The following is a 17065-nucleotide window of genomic DNA, read 5'->3' as shown; positions in this document are numbered from 1 at the left end:
AATTTATGAGCAACTTTCACATATAGCAAACACAAAATTCATATTTGTATGCTATAACAAAGTTTGCATAATTGCGCTCCATAGCAAACATAAATATGTATATTTCGCTATACATATACAAAAGAAAGCAGTTGTATAATTTGCTTTGGTATACATATACAAAAAGATCAATTGTATAAAGTGAGAGAGGCGAGTGAGTGAGCGAGATCTGGGAGAGTGGCGAGCGAGATCTAGGAGAGGGGAGAGAGGGGAACGGAAATATATACAATTTTCTCTCGCTTTATACAAACACAAACACACTTTATACACTTGCGTTTGTATAAAAAACGAGAGAGGCGAGGGAGAGAACGAGAGTGGCGAGCGAGATTCACTAGGAGAGAGGTGAAATAACAACAGTTTAATACAGGGTACAATTAAATCAAACTATATTTATAACATTTAATTTGAATTAATAGTTTGATATTATATACAATTTTCCCTAAATTTATTGATTTGATATAAATATGACTCCGTAATATTTTAGAATGATAATTGGAAGTCCAGTAATAAATACTAGAAGACTTGTGTTTTTTTTTTTTACTGTTTCCTTCATTATCTCTTCCGTTTTTTGTGCTTTGCTTCAATCAATGGCAATGGCAGCTATGAAACTCTTCGTCACTCTTCTCTTCTTACTATGTGTTGTCTCTCCACTCACTTCAGCTGAATCCACCGATTTCGCGTATTGCAGTGAGTTTTTTTTTTTTTTTTTACTTTACAGTATGCGATGCAAAATTTGTTTGATTTTTTGGGGTTTTAATACAGATTTTGTTGGATTGCTTTGTTTGATTGTTTGTTGAATCTGTTTGGTGGATACCCATTTGGGTTTTTTGAATTTTAGTGAGTTTTTCGAGTATTGCAGTGAGTTTTTTTTTGTTTGACTTTACAGTATGCGAACCGAAATTTGTTTATTTTTGGGGTTTTGATGCAGATTTTGTTGGATCCCTTTTGCTTGATTATCTGTTTGGTTGGTAGATACCCATTATGGGTTTTTGAATTTTAGAGATTTTTTCGAGTATTGCTGTGTGTTTTTTTTTTTTTTTTTTTTGCCATTGGTTCGTTGGCTTTACAGTATGCGAACCGAAATTTGCTGGGTTTTGATGCAGATTTTGTTTGATTATCTGTTTAGTAGATACCCATTTTGGGTTTTTGAATTTTAATGATTTTTTTTCCCCTTTTATTTTTTGTACTTTTAGTATTTTGTGTTCTCTGATTTTTTGGTGATTTGTTGTGTTTGTTTCTGTTTCAGCTGACTGTTTTTTTATGATATTGTGCTTGTATCGTCTCGAAGTTATCTCCTTTGCTAAGGTTGGAAGCTTGCACAAGTTTAGTTTGTTTTTTTAGAGTCAAATGGTCAAAAACACATATGAACTATCACTTTTTCGCCAGTTTTAGGCCCTGACTGTGAGTTGTTTTCTTTTTTATACCTGAACTATCACCCCTCGAAGCGAAGCTGATTAGGCCAATTATCAGTTGTTTCCTTTTTGTGCCTAGACTATCACCGTCTACTCAAGTAGGTGTGTTTTGCTACATACATGGTTGTAGTTCAAGTAGAAAAAGGGAACAGTTATCATGTAAAACTTGCGAAAAAGTTATATTTAGTGTGTTTTTGACCATTATCACTTTTTTGGTCGTTTTTCGTTCTTGATTGTTTGTTGAATGAATCTGTTTGGTAGATACCCATTTTGGGTTTTTTCTTTTAGTATTTTGTGCTATCTGATTTTTGGTGATTTATTGTGTTTGTTTCTGTTGCAGCTGATGATTTTTCTCTGATATTGTTCTTGTACCGTGTTGAAATTATCTCCTTTGCTGATGTTGGAAGCTTGTACAAGTTTTTTTGCTATAAATTCATTCTGTTTTTGGAAATAAAATTTGTTAGATATTTACATACTATACATGATAAGCTATAAGTTGTACTTCCTGAAGAAAGTGCTATAAGTGGTAGTGATTTTTTTTCATACTTCTAAATGATCACAAAAATCATTCTGTGCTATAAGAGTGGTATTTTTTTACTCTCGTGAAGCAAAAAGAACACCAACTCTGGGGAGGAGTATGGAATTAGTTTTGATAGTTAAATATGGTATCTTTGTATTTAGAAGACAACTTTTCCACTGAAATTGAGCATTATAGCGTTTCTTCCACTACGGTATTGAGCGAAAAAAATTTCTTTTGGGGAACATTGAGGGAAGTTTATTATAGATATATCTGATGATATGCCAGCTGATGGAATTGCTTTTTGGGTTTGCAGATAAAAAGGCCAATTATGATGTTAAGGTCAGTCAAATAAATATAACACCCTATCCTGTTAAGGGAGGTAGAACAACAACATTCAGTATTATTGCAGACACAGGTAATGAATGACATGCATATCTCTTCCTTATTTTCTCCTTTATCATATTCATGTAAACACAATAGGTTGATTTTAGTGAACTTTGATGATTGAGTACTTAATTTGATAAACTAGTTCACTTGCTTATAAATAATATGCCGGTTTTATTGGTTAATCTCATATAATGTGTTGAATGATTGGAATGTCTTGCTTACAATTGGGCATTTGTGCTTGTGTGGAATTGAGTGGTGTCATGCCTAGCTTGGTTGAGATTATTGTATTGTATATACTTAAAATTGGAGAAGGCAATAAAAGTAGGGAACACAATTTCATGATATTCCTGGAGAAGAACTTACGTGGAGTACACTTGTCTATAGCACTCAACATGTTATTTTCCCTCTTACTGAACATAGGCCTTGAAATTGATTTGAGATGAAATCCCTTCCTCGTGCTCCCTTTATCAAGTCACCATAGGGCTAAAGACATCTCCAGCGAGGTTGTGGGAATTCATAATCAAAGCTCCTTCAAAGAGCAAAGAATACACTAGTTTATGAGCAAGAACGAAAAATTTGTGAATATGAACCAGATAATTCTTTTGGAACTTTTGGCATAATAGTAAATAGTCTTGAAGAAAGTTATTTTTGTAGGATTTTGACAATTATACAATGGATGACTAATAGGCTGTTTGGCCAAGCTTTTGGGAAGCTGAAAGTGTTTCTTTTAAGTTCTTATTTTAGTGTTTGTCCAAGCTTTTAGGGGAAAAAGGGCTTTAGCTAAGCCCAAATTGATGCCCTAATATTGGCTAAAATGCTTTTAAATTAATTATAGCCATACACAAATTGTTACTCTCCAACAGTACTTCTCCAAAATAAACACTTGTGACAATAAGCACTTCCCAAAATAAACAGTCTTTTGAAGCTTGGTTAAACAGGCTATAACTGAGAATTTCCAAAAATTAAACACTGTAGGAGAAAGATAAAGAAGTTTTGGATTTAATCCTAGTTTTCTGTGAAGAATGAGAGGGAAAAAAGAACACAATCCTCGCATTTAGCCAATATACTGGGGTTGATTGGATTCTCTAGGCAGCAGAAGTGTTCTCCGAATGTAATCAGTGCTTAGGGAGTTGCATGTAAAAGAAACTTCAGTAGGCGCAGAAAAAATAAAAAAAGGGAAAGAAAAGGTGGAGAGGCTTGGATAGAGTTTCTATTGATCCAGCCAATCAACAACATGAAGACACATGTTTTTTAACCCAAGGGTAAGCTGATCATACCACAGTAAATCTGATTTTCATTTGGTTCTTTATTTTTATTAGCTTACCAAGCTTCATAATGCAACTCCCTGTTGCTGTTACATTACTACTTTATCAATCTAGGTGTTTGTTTCTCAGCTTTCTTAGGAGTTCTCTTATATTTTTAATTTGCTGATTGTGAAGAATCAGTGATTGCAGTTTGTTAAGGACTTTTTTAAGAGTCTTTTTGTTGTAAGCAGTTTGACTACCTCAGCAAGTATTCAGTTAACTTTAAGGTTCCTTTTTCTTAAGTTAACATTTTGGTTCATATGTCTTTGGCTTTTATGGTTTTCCCGCAAAACCTCTAGGTTTTCTAGATTAACCGGATTAATAGACTTCTCCTTTTTTTTGCTCTATCAAAGTAAGACTTTGAAGTTCAACCCATCTTTGGATGTATCCATCATAAATCCAACTCCTAAGAGTCTTAAGACAGTTAAACTTGTGCTTATAAAGACTAAAGTACAAGGCAACGGCATGCTTGTTTCTTGATTGGATTTTCGCACCCATGCATAGTATTGCCCGATTCTATTTTTATCTTGAGCAAGCAGTAAAACTCTCATTGTTGTGATGAGAACTGATCACATTTATGTGTTATCAATTTGTTGTTTGGTGGGAAATTTTGTCTAGCCTATGGTTTGTTCATTATATCTAAGGATCTTGCTTGAGGCACGGGTGTCAGTGACCATTTATGAATTTTTTCATTTTCGTGGAGTAAATGTCTCTGCAATTCCTTTAGAAGTAGCTTTTGTTTTCATATGACCAATGGGCCCCCGACATAGTATACTATTTTTTCTGTACCCTTTCTGGACAGGAAAATGGAAGTTTAAAAATATGGTAGAAAGTATTTGTTGACTAGAAGTATTAATTGTCCTTGCAGGTAGGAATCTCACTGGAGGAAAGCTGGTGATTGATGTCAACTATTTGTTCTTTCATGTCCACCAAGAGACCATCGATCTTTGTAAAGAGACATCTTGCCCAGCATCCGGTGATTTCGTCATTTCCCACTCACAAGAGTTGCCTGGATTTACTCCACCTGTGAGTCAACTTTCTGATTCAATTTTGATCTATCCTTGTTATAATCCCTTGCTAATTTCGTTCTACATAAATTTTTTAAAACAACATAATCATCTATCCATTTCTTGAGCTGCTTAGTTCTTACAAGTCTTCAGACCCTAATCCTCTGTGCGTCTTTGGGAAAGGAGTGGGGTCTAGTTCTGGGATAATGTAAAGCTATGGGGCCCTGGGGCTTTGGTGTTGTGGAAACAGTGCAGCAGATGATGTGAGTTGGGTCTACGTCATAGTTTTGACCTTGCAACGAGCAAAATCTTGGTATTTAAGTGGAGAAAGGTTGAAGGGCAGGGTGGGCATTTTTTTATAATTACCTTGGTGTCGGGGCCAACTTTTATGCACCTCAATTAATCCCATGGGATACCTGCCACCTCCCTCCAATATGTACTAGGTAACTCTGTCCACTAAGGCCAGGACAGAGAGGAAGAAATCACCTAGTGGTTTTTGTCTCTGTTGAGATCTAAACCTGAGACTTCATGGTTCTCAACCCACTTCGTTGGCCACGAGGTCACACCCATCAGGGGGGCATTATCCACCAAACGTTAAGAATCGTGCGCTATGGCCCTCGGGGAGTAAAGTTATCTCAAAAGAAAAAAAAAAGCTAGTTTGAGGAATACAGGGAATACAACCTTTAGATTTGTTGTCATTTTGCTTGCCATTTTTGTAGATTTTGTTGCCTTTTTGCTTCTGTTATTGCCCTTCATCCTTTTCAGCAGGAAGCCTTCTAGAATTTAAACCACATTCAAGCCAGTGCAATATTTTTTTTTTTTGTTGATAAAAACCATCCAATATATTGTATGAAGATGCCTTTTCCAATTGCATCTACTTCATATTTATTGATTGTTCAGATTCTGATTTATGTATCATGATTAGTTGTCTATGTTTGGTGTTCCCTGTTTAAATTGGAAGAAAAGCTTCCACTGCTGCCTTTAACCATACAACAACTACGCCTCAGTCTCGAACATTAAGCATACTGAAATGTTTTATTTTTAAAATTCAGGGATCATACACTCTGACAATGAAGATGGTGGATGAAAAGAATAAGCAACTGTCATGCATAACTTTTAGCTTCAGCATCAGTTTGTTTGACGAATCCCAGGCCTTATCAGCATCTAGCTAGGTGGTCCAAGAACCTAGTGACAAATAATGGTTCTCCAGAACTGTTTCTGCTTAATGTGTAGTACTTGTATTTTGTGAAGTATTATGTGTTCTGTGGCTTTTTCTTGTACCTCTTAATTAGTACTGGTTTACTCAGAAACTCAAGAGAACTGTGTTTCTTTGTCCCTAAGTGATGCTGCTTGTCTTTTGCTATTAAGCCTGAAGGAGGTGTTTTATGTTGCATCCTTGAGGTTATGTGGCACTATTAAGAGTCTGAATAAGAGGTTTCTGGATGGATAGGATCTCTCCTCCATTTACCAGAGGTCTCGAGTTCGAGTCTTGTATATGAAAAAACTTTGTTATCTTATGTGGTGCAAATCCCAACTAGTCAAGGTCCTAATGTGGGTACCTGACACCATGTTGTGGAAAACCATAGAACACACGCCAAAGTTTGAATCATTGACGTGTTTTTCCCTTATTGAAACATCACGTGTTGTGCTCTTATCACTCCAACGTCGTGGATACCTAGATTCCACTGGATGCTTGTTTGGAGAGGGGTTGTGTAGTTTTTGAGACTAAAGTGCCCCCACTATAAATTAGTTTTCTTTATGAGAAGAGGAATATATCCAAAAGAAACTATTGATTATGTTTCTAGTTAACTTGTCAAATCAACATCATATAAGGGGTTTTGCTTTTTGGCTTTTTGACTTGTTGAGAACAGGCCATGCTCAACAAGCAAAAAGATGTTTTGAGTCACTATTATTGCTTTACATCCTCCAAACTTTCTAACTGATAAAAAGAAATTGCTTTGCATCCCTTGTGATTGTATTATTGCTTGTGGCACACCTTGTCCCCTATACCCAATTTGGTCCCATTGACACCTTCTACTTTGTCTGTCATGCGGCGGATTTAGAATTTTAATATAATGATCAATCCAATCTTTAAGTTTCTTAGCATTCAATTTATTATAACTTAAGAATCATGGGTGAAGATCTAACATAATTTTTAGTGGATTTTCGCATGTATATACTATGCTTAGCGTCAAAAATATATTGAGTTCAGATAGACATGCCGTTGAAGAATTAGATTTGCGCCCATTTTTCATGGTGAAATCATCAAAATGCTTGAGTTAATGAATTCAGGAATTGAATTACATGAGTTCAAGTTTTGGATGCTAAGATAGTTTGGTTAACTTGGTTCTGAATCAAGTATTTATACTTATTTAATGAACTTGTTAACACATATATAAGGACTGAACTAAAGATAGTGGGATGGATGAACGTAATAGTTAGTTAGTTATACTTTACATCTTTCCTTGGTTTAAACCAATCATAAAGGTCCACGTTAGACATTGTACGCGGGTGAAATTATTGAAAGGTCCTCCCCATATGGATGTGATTTCAGGACTTTACGTTTGACATCTAAGGTTCTTGACGCTATACTCATTGAATCTTGAAAATTGTGAGCTTAGATCTAGTACTAATTTGTTGAAATGGTAGTAAATTTTCACATACATATTACCTTCCACGTCAAAAACACTTGATTCAGATGAATTGTCCCGATCTTCATGGTAAAATTATCTACACATAAACCAATCATAGAGGTCCACCTCAACCATTTGTACTTAGTAAAATTACTAATAAGTCCTTGGCATATGGATATGGTCAATTTAAACCAACTTTTGAACATGTTCTTTTTTTTTCCTTACATATGTTTGTCAATTTAGTTGTCATCATTAAAAAGTTCAAAAAGTTAGTAACAAATAGCCTTTTTTGTACATTGCTTTTTCAAAGTCCCTTTCAATCCCCCTTTCATTAATACCTTCAAAATTTAGTTGTAGACAAAAGTGTTACTCAACTCTTTTCTTTGTAGAAACAAACAAAGAAAGGAAAAGAGGAGATGAAAAACATCAATGGAGGAATTCTAAGGAAAATCAAATCCCTTCCAACATTAGTTTTCCAAGTAAATCATCCAACCAAACATCTCCAAAGTCAACTAACAACAAACACACAACATGACAATAAGATGCTTTGTCAAAACATTGATCTTGCAAATGATGTTGATCATCAAGAGACTACATGTGAATATGAAACTCATCATCTTTTTCAAGAATCAAACACTATGGAGGAAAACAAACTCTTGTGTGATTTTGAATACAAGTGTCCACAAGGAGGAAAAGACGCGATCATTCTCTACACAACGAGCCTAAGAGGGATAAGGAAGACGTTTGAGGATTGCAACATGATTCGATTCCTACTAGAAAGCTTTCGTGTTGTCTACTATGAACGAGATGTATCCATGCACATCGAGTATAGAGAGGAGTTGTGGAGGATTCTTGGAGGAAGAATTGTCCCTCCAAGATTGTTTATTAAAGGTAGAGACATTGGTAGAGCTAATGAAGTTGTTGGACTTCATGAACAAGGGATTTTAAAGAAACTATTACATGACATTCCTTTAATTTCTTCAAATTTTCCATGTAATGGTTGTTGTGGGATTAGATTTGTTTTGTGTTTGAGTTGTCATGGATGTTGCAAGATCATAGATCAAGATCAAGGTAAAGATACTAATGGATATCGAATTCGATGTCCAAAATGTAACGAAAATGGATTGATCAAGTGTCCTGTTTGTAGTTAGGTGCCATCTTCTTGTAAATATAGTATCATCTTGAAGCTTCAGTAAAGTTGTTTCAGTATTACTAAGTCATAAGGTTCGAGCCATGGAGCCAATGATGTTTGTTTGAGTTAGAGTAAACTATTTGCATTACACCTTTTGGGAGTGTGGTCCTTAGAGATCTACACGAACGTGAAACGCTTCGTGCATCGAGATGTCATTTATGTTAGACTACATGTAACTAATGTTTATGGTTGACTTAGAATCAGTACAAGAGATATATAAATCTTTTAGCTAATTTAAGACTAAACATTTCTTGTGGCATTGTCCTTTTTAATTACCTTTTGTAACAGTAATGTTTGAGCCAACTTACACGTACCTTGATCATTCTACCAGACGGAATATAATCTTAATATTGGCAAAATGATTGGGCTTAACAACTAGCTGTTTGATTAAAATCAGCCCACTAAGAATCAATGAGGTGGGCTAGTGGGCTACAATCTGAACTGATTTGGCCCAATATGATGCAAATTTGAAAGAGCTTTTGCATCTTATTATTAAAAAAAATAAAAATAATGGAACAATTATCTTCCTAGTTATGGCGTAAAAATTTCACGGGGTACCTTATTTGAATAACATAGGATCGATGTTAGTCAAAAGTAAGTACAAACATAAACGATTGAAGTAGGGCAAAAATTGTTAAATTTAAGTAAACTTTAGACGAAAATGTCTCAACATCAATCATATGAAACTTCAGAACATTTGAAGTTGTTCGAAAGAGAGTAAATGTGCAAAAAATAAACTATAAAATTAAGACATAGCTTAAATGCTCATGTGTATAACCAAAATGAACTATGGATACAACTAGGAAATTACACCCAATGACCTCGAAAATTAATGGTGTTGGACTTTTTAGCCCCCGCTTGATCCATGAGCAAAAAAGGCCAAACGTTAAAAAAAAATTAACTTAAAATTTTATCCATGAAACAAGCGGGGTCGAAAGTTCAAGACTGTCCACTTCTAAGGTCATTCTCGTAAATCATCATGTGTAACCTAGTGAACAATGGATTTAAGAGACCATTCAAAGTCCAGTGGACACTTCAAGAAAATAGGCCCAATCCAAAATTTATGAACTTAATGGGCTTAATGAATAGTTAATGTGAGAATAATTCTTGTCAAAACCTTTGCCACGTGTGCATATAAAAAATAATTATTTTTAATGCAACAATAAAACTAAATAAAAAATATTCATAGCTAAAACACGAAAAAAATAAAAAAACACAATGTGTTGGAGTTCGAAACTTCTACAAGCAAGGGCGAAGGCAGTATTTCTTACAAGGTCAAATCAGAGGCAAGTTAGAATTTTTACTATAGGGTTCAAAATATGAAAAGTAAATACACGAAGAAACTCTAACAGGGCTCAACATCTATTATATATACATACAACAATTTTAATCACGTACAAATAGTGTAAGTTTCCAAATAAACACCTTAACCCTACCTGATTCCGCCATTGATTTGAATGGATCCTATAGATTAAGAAAGTTCTTTAAATATATCTAAATTGCTAGAATGTTCTTTGCATACACCAAACTAAAAACCAAAACAGTCCTTTTCAATCACTTCAAATACATTATCATATTTTTTTTTCAATTTCAAAAGAATAAAATAAAAATGAGTCAAGTCCAAGTGCATTGGTAATTCAAGCATATTTCTTAAAGTTAGGTATATTCTAATAGGACCCTAATATGATGGGAATATTTCAGATAAAGTCATGAATTTTCTCAACTTGTAGTGATCATTGCTTCACTTTAGGAAATCAATAGAAAACCACTAATTTTGGAACTTTGTTGTGAAACAAGGAAAAATCGAGTCAGAATTTAAAGCTTATAAATTTTAAATATTTAGTAAACAATTTAATTTGGGAAGAAAAAAATTATTGAGTTTTCGTGAATCACGTCACATCTTTTAAGAATATTGATGGCAAAGTGCAAATCTTTTAAAAGTGATTTTGTGTGTGTGTGGTGGGGTGGGGGTGGGTTCCCCCCTTATAAATCCTGTTCGTGATGAATATATTAATTCAGGCTGTTTTTCCTGGGGCAACATTAAGTGTATCAGGGGGTTTTAACTCCCAAGATGATAGTATATCATGAACTCTGCAGATACTTTTTCAGTTTGGCTCATATTTTATCTTATAAGCATCTCTTGAATTTACTTTCCTGGGAACTGAGTTGCAACCATGACACATTTTTGAACCTCGCTTGGAGGACAAGATGCCTCAGGTCTTGAGATGCTATGATTCCCTATGTTGCTTGCCCATAAATGCTTGGGGATTCATAGACAAATTTCCTTCATGGTTTTGCATGAGGGTTGCCCCTTCCTAAATGATCATGGGCTTTTACCTATATGCAGTATGTAGGGTTGATCACATATTGGTTGTAGGGATTATGTGTGTTCTTGCTGTAAAAATTAAAATGTGAATTAAGTTTGTGCTATTTTTGTTGCTGCTATTAATTCAGTCATTGATCAAGTTGCATACTATTTACAGGTTCGATTCCTCACCAAAATCTATCATCCGAATATTGATAAGGTTTGTTCTGTTATTCGATTCTGTTATACATAATTTCTAAGCCACAAGCTGCCTCGCTTATGTTGACCATCATTATGAAGCTTGGAAGGATATGCCTTGATATTCTCAAGTTGAACATTGAAGAAAGAATCTCTTCATGTGCACGAGGAACTAACTTGGAAGAAAGGATCTCAACTTTACAGCTAACAAAAGTAACATGGAACATCACATCACATGAGCACCATTGCAAAACTAGAAACTGAAAAATGCGGTGCACGAAATATCTCGCGTTCACACAAAAGGATTGGGTTTGTGTTGGACCACAATGGGATGCGATGTTAACAACTTACTCTGACACAAGTATCAATGACTCGAACAGTTGTAGGATTTGAGGAAGGGCCGAAACCCAAAGAAATGTGAAAGAAGGACTAGACTCCAAGGGGATGCTATGTCTGCATCCTACTCTGACACAAGTATCAATGACTAATTCAACGACTCGAATGGTTGGAATTTGAAGAAGGGTGAAAACCCAAAGAAATGTAATGTCAACAGTCTATTTTAACACAAGTAACGGTGACTAATTGTACAACTCGAACATGTAGCCTATAGGTCACAAGATCTGAGGAAGGGTTGAACCCCAAGGCGATGTGATATCCACAGTTCAAATCTGTAACCTATAGGTCACACAAATACTACACAGTTCGAACCTATAACCAATAGGTCAGACAAATACAACTTATCGTTGCTCCAAGATCTCCCCTTCAACTTACTATGCACACAACATAAATCAGATAAATCAACTTTTGAACATTCTATTTAACTTTCTTACCATCTATGGAACAAATCATCTTCAAAACAAGAGCTCTAATTAATGTATGCCAATTATGTAAGGTATGCAATGATAGTACAAAAACAGAAGTTAAAAACCATCTATTATAAGTTCAAGACAGAAGGTTGATTTACAAACTTTTACTTCCCTAAAAGACTTAACACTATCTTTACTCTAATGCAACACAAAACATCACTAACGACAGAACGAAAACTAGTTAGAAACTATCACACACTTCTTAAAATTTACAGTTGAAAAGACTCTTACACCGAGATCTCAGTCATTGCAACTGCAGGCAGTTCTTGTGCAGCCGTTGCTATCTCTATTGCCGGAGTAGTTATGAGTGGTTGTTGTTGTAAATGAGTGAAATGAAGTTCAATCTGAAGCCGCTGATGAAGAGGGGTTGATGTTTTCAAACCCTTCTTGATATCTGCCTGCAGTTCCCTGATTGGTATGGCAGCCAAAAAACTCTTGATGTAGTCTTTGCATGACTCTTTGCCTTGACAGATAATTTCTTCTACGCTCTCAGCCTTCGATGGTTCATCTGTTTCGTTCACAGCTTCACTCTCTAGAGAACCATGCGTTGCATTTGTATGAGGACCATCGCTAAGTTTTGTCTCCGCTGTGGTAGAAATAGTTTGCTGATCCACAGCAGGTTTTTCTTCTGTGGACTGTGTAGTGTCCGGCTGTTTATAGATGGTTGTTTCCTTATCAAACTTCAGAATGTAAGCTTGATTGCAGCCTTCATAGAGTCTTTCACCTAAGGTATCGATGATGTAGTAAGCTTCAGCTTCAACCTTCAGGACAAAAAAATGATCGTTCCAGCTGACGATATAGATTTGTGGTTCACGCACAGAAGCATACTGTAATCCAGCGCGGCTAATTTCATCCCAGATATTGTCGAATGACATGGCACCATGCAAGAAATCAAATCCTCCCTCATCCATCCCATCAGGGTGGAAAAAACCGACAAAGGAATTCCCTGGCACGACAGATATGGAGCGAATTTTGGCTTGAAGGACCGTCTCCAGATCAAAGTGTTTGTCAGGGAACCGTTCCCTGTATGTCTCATTTTCACAAAGTTTCCTCCATTCTAATGAACCTTCTCTAATTAAGCTATCAAACTGTGATTTAATTGGCATGAGATCGCGATTGTTCTGCAACCAATCAGCAACCACAGCCACAAGGGCTGTGCATGCACTTTCTCCAGCAGCTTGTTCACTGCGCTGGTCAATAGAAGCAAAGAACACCTGAGTTTGAAGCTTCATGTGTCCATCCCGACTTACTATCTCTTTCTGTTCCCAACAGCCAACAGCAAAATTGTCATCACCAAACTCAGATACTGAAGATCGATTAGCAGTCGAGTCTTCCTCCACCTTGTACAGCTGCTAGACAATATCAAATTGACATGTAAAAAATAATGAAGTGGCCTCAAAGTAGAAGATTTATTAGATTATTTGAGAAAGCGTCAAGCACCAATATGGACTCATTAGATGTATAAGGTAAGAAAATTACTGCCTAAGATATACGTTCTAATTCTAACTACTCTCATTTGATTCAACATACTCTAGAAATGGAAATGTTATTTGCTAAAGTGCTCTTCGTGAACTCTACATATAATTACTAGGCAAGGATGCTTTATGCAGATGTCCAAGTAGTATGAGCAACAAGATCAAAGTATAATCCTAATCCAAATTTTGGCTTTTGGATAGCCAGTACAGACAAAATTACAAAGTAGAATGTCTGTTAAAAGAGAGGCTATAGATCTTACCCCAAATGAAAGAGCTTCATCAGAACTGAGCTGCCGACGATCGAAGTCAATATCATCTCCACCTTCTTCCCCATTATCCTTCTTCAACAACGGTTCCCCCTTCGATTTAGGAGATCTAAAGCTCAGTTTCCTCTTCCTCCAAGGAAGGATACTGCGCTTTGAATTCTGCAAAACTACAAGATCAGAAGCACAGGTGACCTGGTCATCCATTTGTGAGCAGCCCACATCTGATCTACGGTTGCTAAAGTAAACCCAATCCTCACCCTCACCGTTGACCCTTGTACTAGAATGAAAAGAAACTCCTGCACAATTCGCATAAGCCAATGGACCATAACTAAATGACTTCCTAACAGTAGGATCCTCCTTTGCCTCATCTGACTCTCCTTCTTCATACTCATCATTGGACTCAGAATCAAAAGGATATGCATATTCCCCCTCTTCGCTCCTCGCTGAGCTTCTTTCTTCACTACCCTCCTCTTCTCGACAAGCTTTCTTTGCTCTCCGAGTTGATACATACTCCGTAAATATTTTAACCTTTCTGAGGCCAGCTTTGAGCGCAGAAAGCTCATCCTTTTCTACTGGTGGAGTTTCTACGGACCGTGCTGGAGATTGGACAGGAGCTAGTGGCCTCTGAACCAACTCTGTTGACTCTTGGGTAGCTCTTAGTTCGAACAAGCTAAGCGATATCTGCATGACATGTCGAGATCAAGTCAAGTAAAAATAATAACAAGGGGGAATAGGTCTTTGAGGAGGGTAGCAGTACAAATAACATGTTATTGTAAGAAATTAACTCATGAAATAAAAGGAGCATACACAAAGCATGGGCCGAGTATCGGAAGCACCCCCTGGAACAACCAGTGGAATGTTCAGTTTAAATTCTCTCTCCTCTATCTTGGCAGCAAATTCAGCAACATTTAAGACAGCTGAACCAACAATAGGTGCCTTATTCTTCCCATTCATACCCTGGAGCAGAAAAAGAATCAACAGATGAACTCCAAAAATTAAACCTTGAGCAAACATTAAAACTGGCAGAAACCATAAATCAGTTCACAGATATAGAAACTGAGATGCTTGTGTAGATTTGAAAAAAATAAATCTGGAAGATAATATAGCTAATAATCAACATTAAATTTTTCAACAATTTCCATCGGCCTATCTTCTCCCTATGTAGTATTAGTTAGTATTCGCATAGTAGCTTATTCTTTAATTTTTAATACTACTTGTTGCTTCTTTTGCTTTGTTCATCTTGATATTTTGTTTTCATTATTTTCTTATTCAATATTGCTTTGATTTCACTTCTTTTGAGTCAAGGGTCTTTCGTAAACAGTCTCTCTACCGCACAAAGGTAAGGGTAAGGTCTCAACGTACATCCTACCCTCCCTAGACCCCACTTGTGGAATTAGACTAGGTTTGTTGTTATTGTTGTTGATGTTCCCATGTGTTACCAACTTACGGGGATCATGAGTGTTATGAGTGCGGATTCGGAGGACTAAGTTTTATAAAGTTGGCTATGATGTAATGTGAAAGAATCGGAGCACCGCCCTTTTAACCTAATAAGCCATATTGGATGCATGTACTTACAACCATCCAATGTTTAGTATTCATTTATAAGTAGCAAGCGATCCGGAAGAAACAAAATAAGTCATCTATCTTCTTCTTAGTTCAATCTCTAAATCTCAGTTTCATTTAATGGATTACTGTTTAAGCCCACAAGTTTGTTGTAGATCTAGGAGATGTCAATGACAAAACGAACCGCATTACAAACAAAAACGGTCCTTTAGATTTTCTTGAACCACTAAAGAAAAGACAAGCCATCTATTAGACTACACTAATAGAAAGAATTACATCTCGTTTCCAGCCTTCCGACATAAACTTACTATCGCGTTTAAAGGAAGGCACTAGAGAATCCAAGCAAACAAAATTTACTATCTACGACATCCATACAGTAAGAAAGTAACAAAATAGGCAGGTATTAGCACTGAAACAAGGCAACCGACAGATGCAAGACGACAAAAGTTCCACCAACAAATCATTAAGATAATCAAGAGGAGGAACTTTTAGCTTACGCAATGGATGCAATGCGACAAATATGTATCTCGTAGCACTAACTACCTAAGTGGAAGCAGCATAAATCTCATTGTGTGGTGGCTTCATAACGACAAAACTCTATAAAAATGTTCCTTAACTTCTTGGTTTCCATCATCTTAGACCATGTAAGCATAACTACCAGAATCTTTCTTATGACAGCAAACAAACACAATAACCACTCGACTTGGTTCAAACTTCAAAGTCATATAAAGAATAAGATGTTCCCCTAGAAATTATCAAAAAAACAGATGGTAGAGCCTTCAAAATAGATTTTGAACAAAAAAAAAGGTAGCTTTAGGCATAGTTTTCTACAAGCAATCACCACAAAAATGATTATTCTTTTTAAAAATTGGGAGTAGGGAAAGGAGAAATGGGGCGGGATTACAATGTAGGGAATCGAACCTTCACCAACAAGATGAGAGTCGCAACCAACCAACTGAGACATATAGTGACATCTTTTTCTACAATGTTATCAATCCATCTAAAATCAAACCATATAAACAAATTGAGGTAAATTTTCAACATATCCATCCAAGTACATCAAGAAAACTCATTTTCAATAGATCACATCACTTTCATCTACCCCTAAAAACAATTAAACATAATTTCAACCAATCCTAATCAAACCATAAAGAGATAAGGTCAAAGTTACTACTCCATAAAAGATCTAAAGTAAATATAAGGCAAGACATTAAATATGAATCTGAATAAAAAATTTCTAAAATCTAAAGAGAAACTGAAGAATCTCACATTCAACACAGTGAAGGCAATCTCCCATGGATGAAACACATTGTCTTTATAACCAGACAAATTACATAAACTCTGAAATTCTTCATCCCATTCCACCAAAACGCCACCGTTTGGTCCATTTTTCACCATTTCTTCTCTAGTACAGTTCCTTTTCACTGTCTTTATAAAAGAACTCAAAGCTATTTTTGGTGGTCCTTTCCACCTGATCTCCACCGCAACACCACCGCTAGAAGCCACCTCACACACCAAATTTTCAACCTTTCCTACAAAAATCTTTACCTCAAATTTCTTAGAAATGAGAGGTGGCCATGGACGCCATTTCATCATCTTCACCACCATTTCTCACACCAAAAATGCCAGAAAGTTCAGATTTTTTCAACACCCTTTTTCAAGAATCTTGGATTTTGTGCTGGAATTGAAAGATCCGTGAGGACTACATGGATTTTTTTCAGTTTTTAGGGAAATGGGGTTGGCTTGAAAGGGCAAAAAACTGATTTTTTTTTTCAAATTTTCTCAAAGGATTTTCCAAGAAAACACAGCTAGAGAGAGAGGAATATACAAAATATGTGCTTTGTATATTTGTTTTTGACATAAATATATTGAAAGAGAGAGAGAGAGAGAGAGCAAAA

At 35.9% G+C, this 17065-nt stretch overlaps 3 protein-coding genes across 4 annotated transcripts; 2 read left to right on the top strand and 1 right to left on the bottom strand.

The window, feature by feature from the left end:
• Positions 1–523: 523 nt before the first annotated feature.
• On the top strand, positions 524–6141 carry LOC102584076 (putative phosphatidylglycerol/phosphatidylinositol transfer protein DDB_G0282179). Its single transcript, XM_006348507.2, has 4 exons — positions 524–726; positions 2285–2386; positions 4531–4688; positions 5722–6141. Exons 1-4 carry the CDS (start codon positions 525–527, stop codon positions 5839–5841), a joined length of 582 nt encoding a protein of 193 aa, XP_006348569.1. The 5' UTR covers position 524; the 3' UTR covers positions 5842–6141.
• A 1530-nt stretch (positions 6142–7671) lies between these two features.
• On the top strand, positions 7672–8698 carry LOC102599269 (uncharacterized protein At5g39865). Its single transcript, XM_006348384.2, has one exon. It carries the CDS (start codon positions 7719–7721, stop codon positions 8451–8453), a length of 735 nt encoding a protein of 244 aa, XP_006348446.2. The 5' UTR covers positions 7672–7718; the 3' UTR covers positions 8454–8698.
• A 3199-nt stretch (positions 8699–11897) lies between these two features.
• Positions 11898–17065, bottom strand: LOC102598948 (uncharacterized). Of its 2 annotated transcripts, none has more exons than XM_015309227.1 (4): positions 16437–17065; positions 14412–14561; positions 13599–14285; positions 11898–13215 (listed from the first exon to the last, which is right to left on the bottom strand). In XM_015309227.1, the coding sequence occupies exons 1-4, from the start codon at positions 16773–16775 to the stop codon at positions 12091–12093; spliced, it is 2301 nt and encodes a 766-aa protein (XP_015164713.1). In that variant the 5' UTR covers positions 16776–17065; the 3' UTR covers positions 11898–12090. The 2 variants fall into 2 exon arrangements, with proteins under 2 accessions (XP_015164713.1, XP_006348445.1); XM_006348383.2 differs by having other exon boundaries at positions 11898–13212; positions 16437–17064.

This window comes from Solanum tuberosum, unplaced genomic scaffold, assembly GCF_000226075.1.
Source record: "Solanum tuberosum cultivar DM 1-3 516 R44 unplaced genomic scaffold, SolTub_3.0 scf00098, whole genome shotgun sequence".
In the NCBI taxonomy this organism is placed as follows: Eukaryota; Viridiplantae; Streptophyta; class Magnoliopsida; order Solanales; family Solanaceae; genus Solanum; species Solanum tuberosum.
Note: the sequence above shows the minus strand (reverse complement) of the source record. Positions and strands in the feature narration are given on the sequence as shown.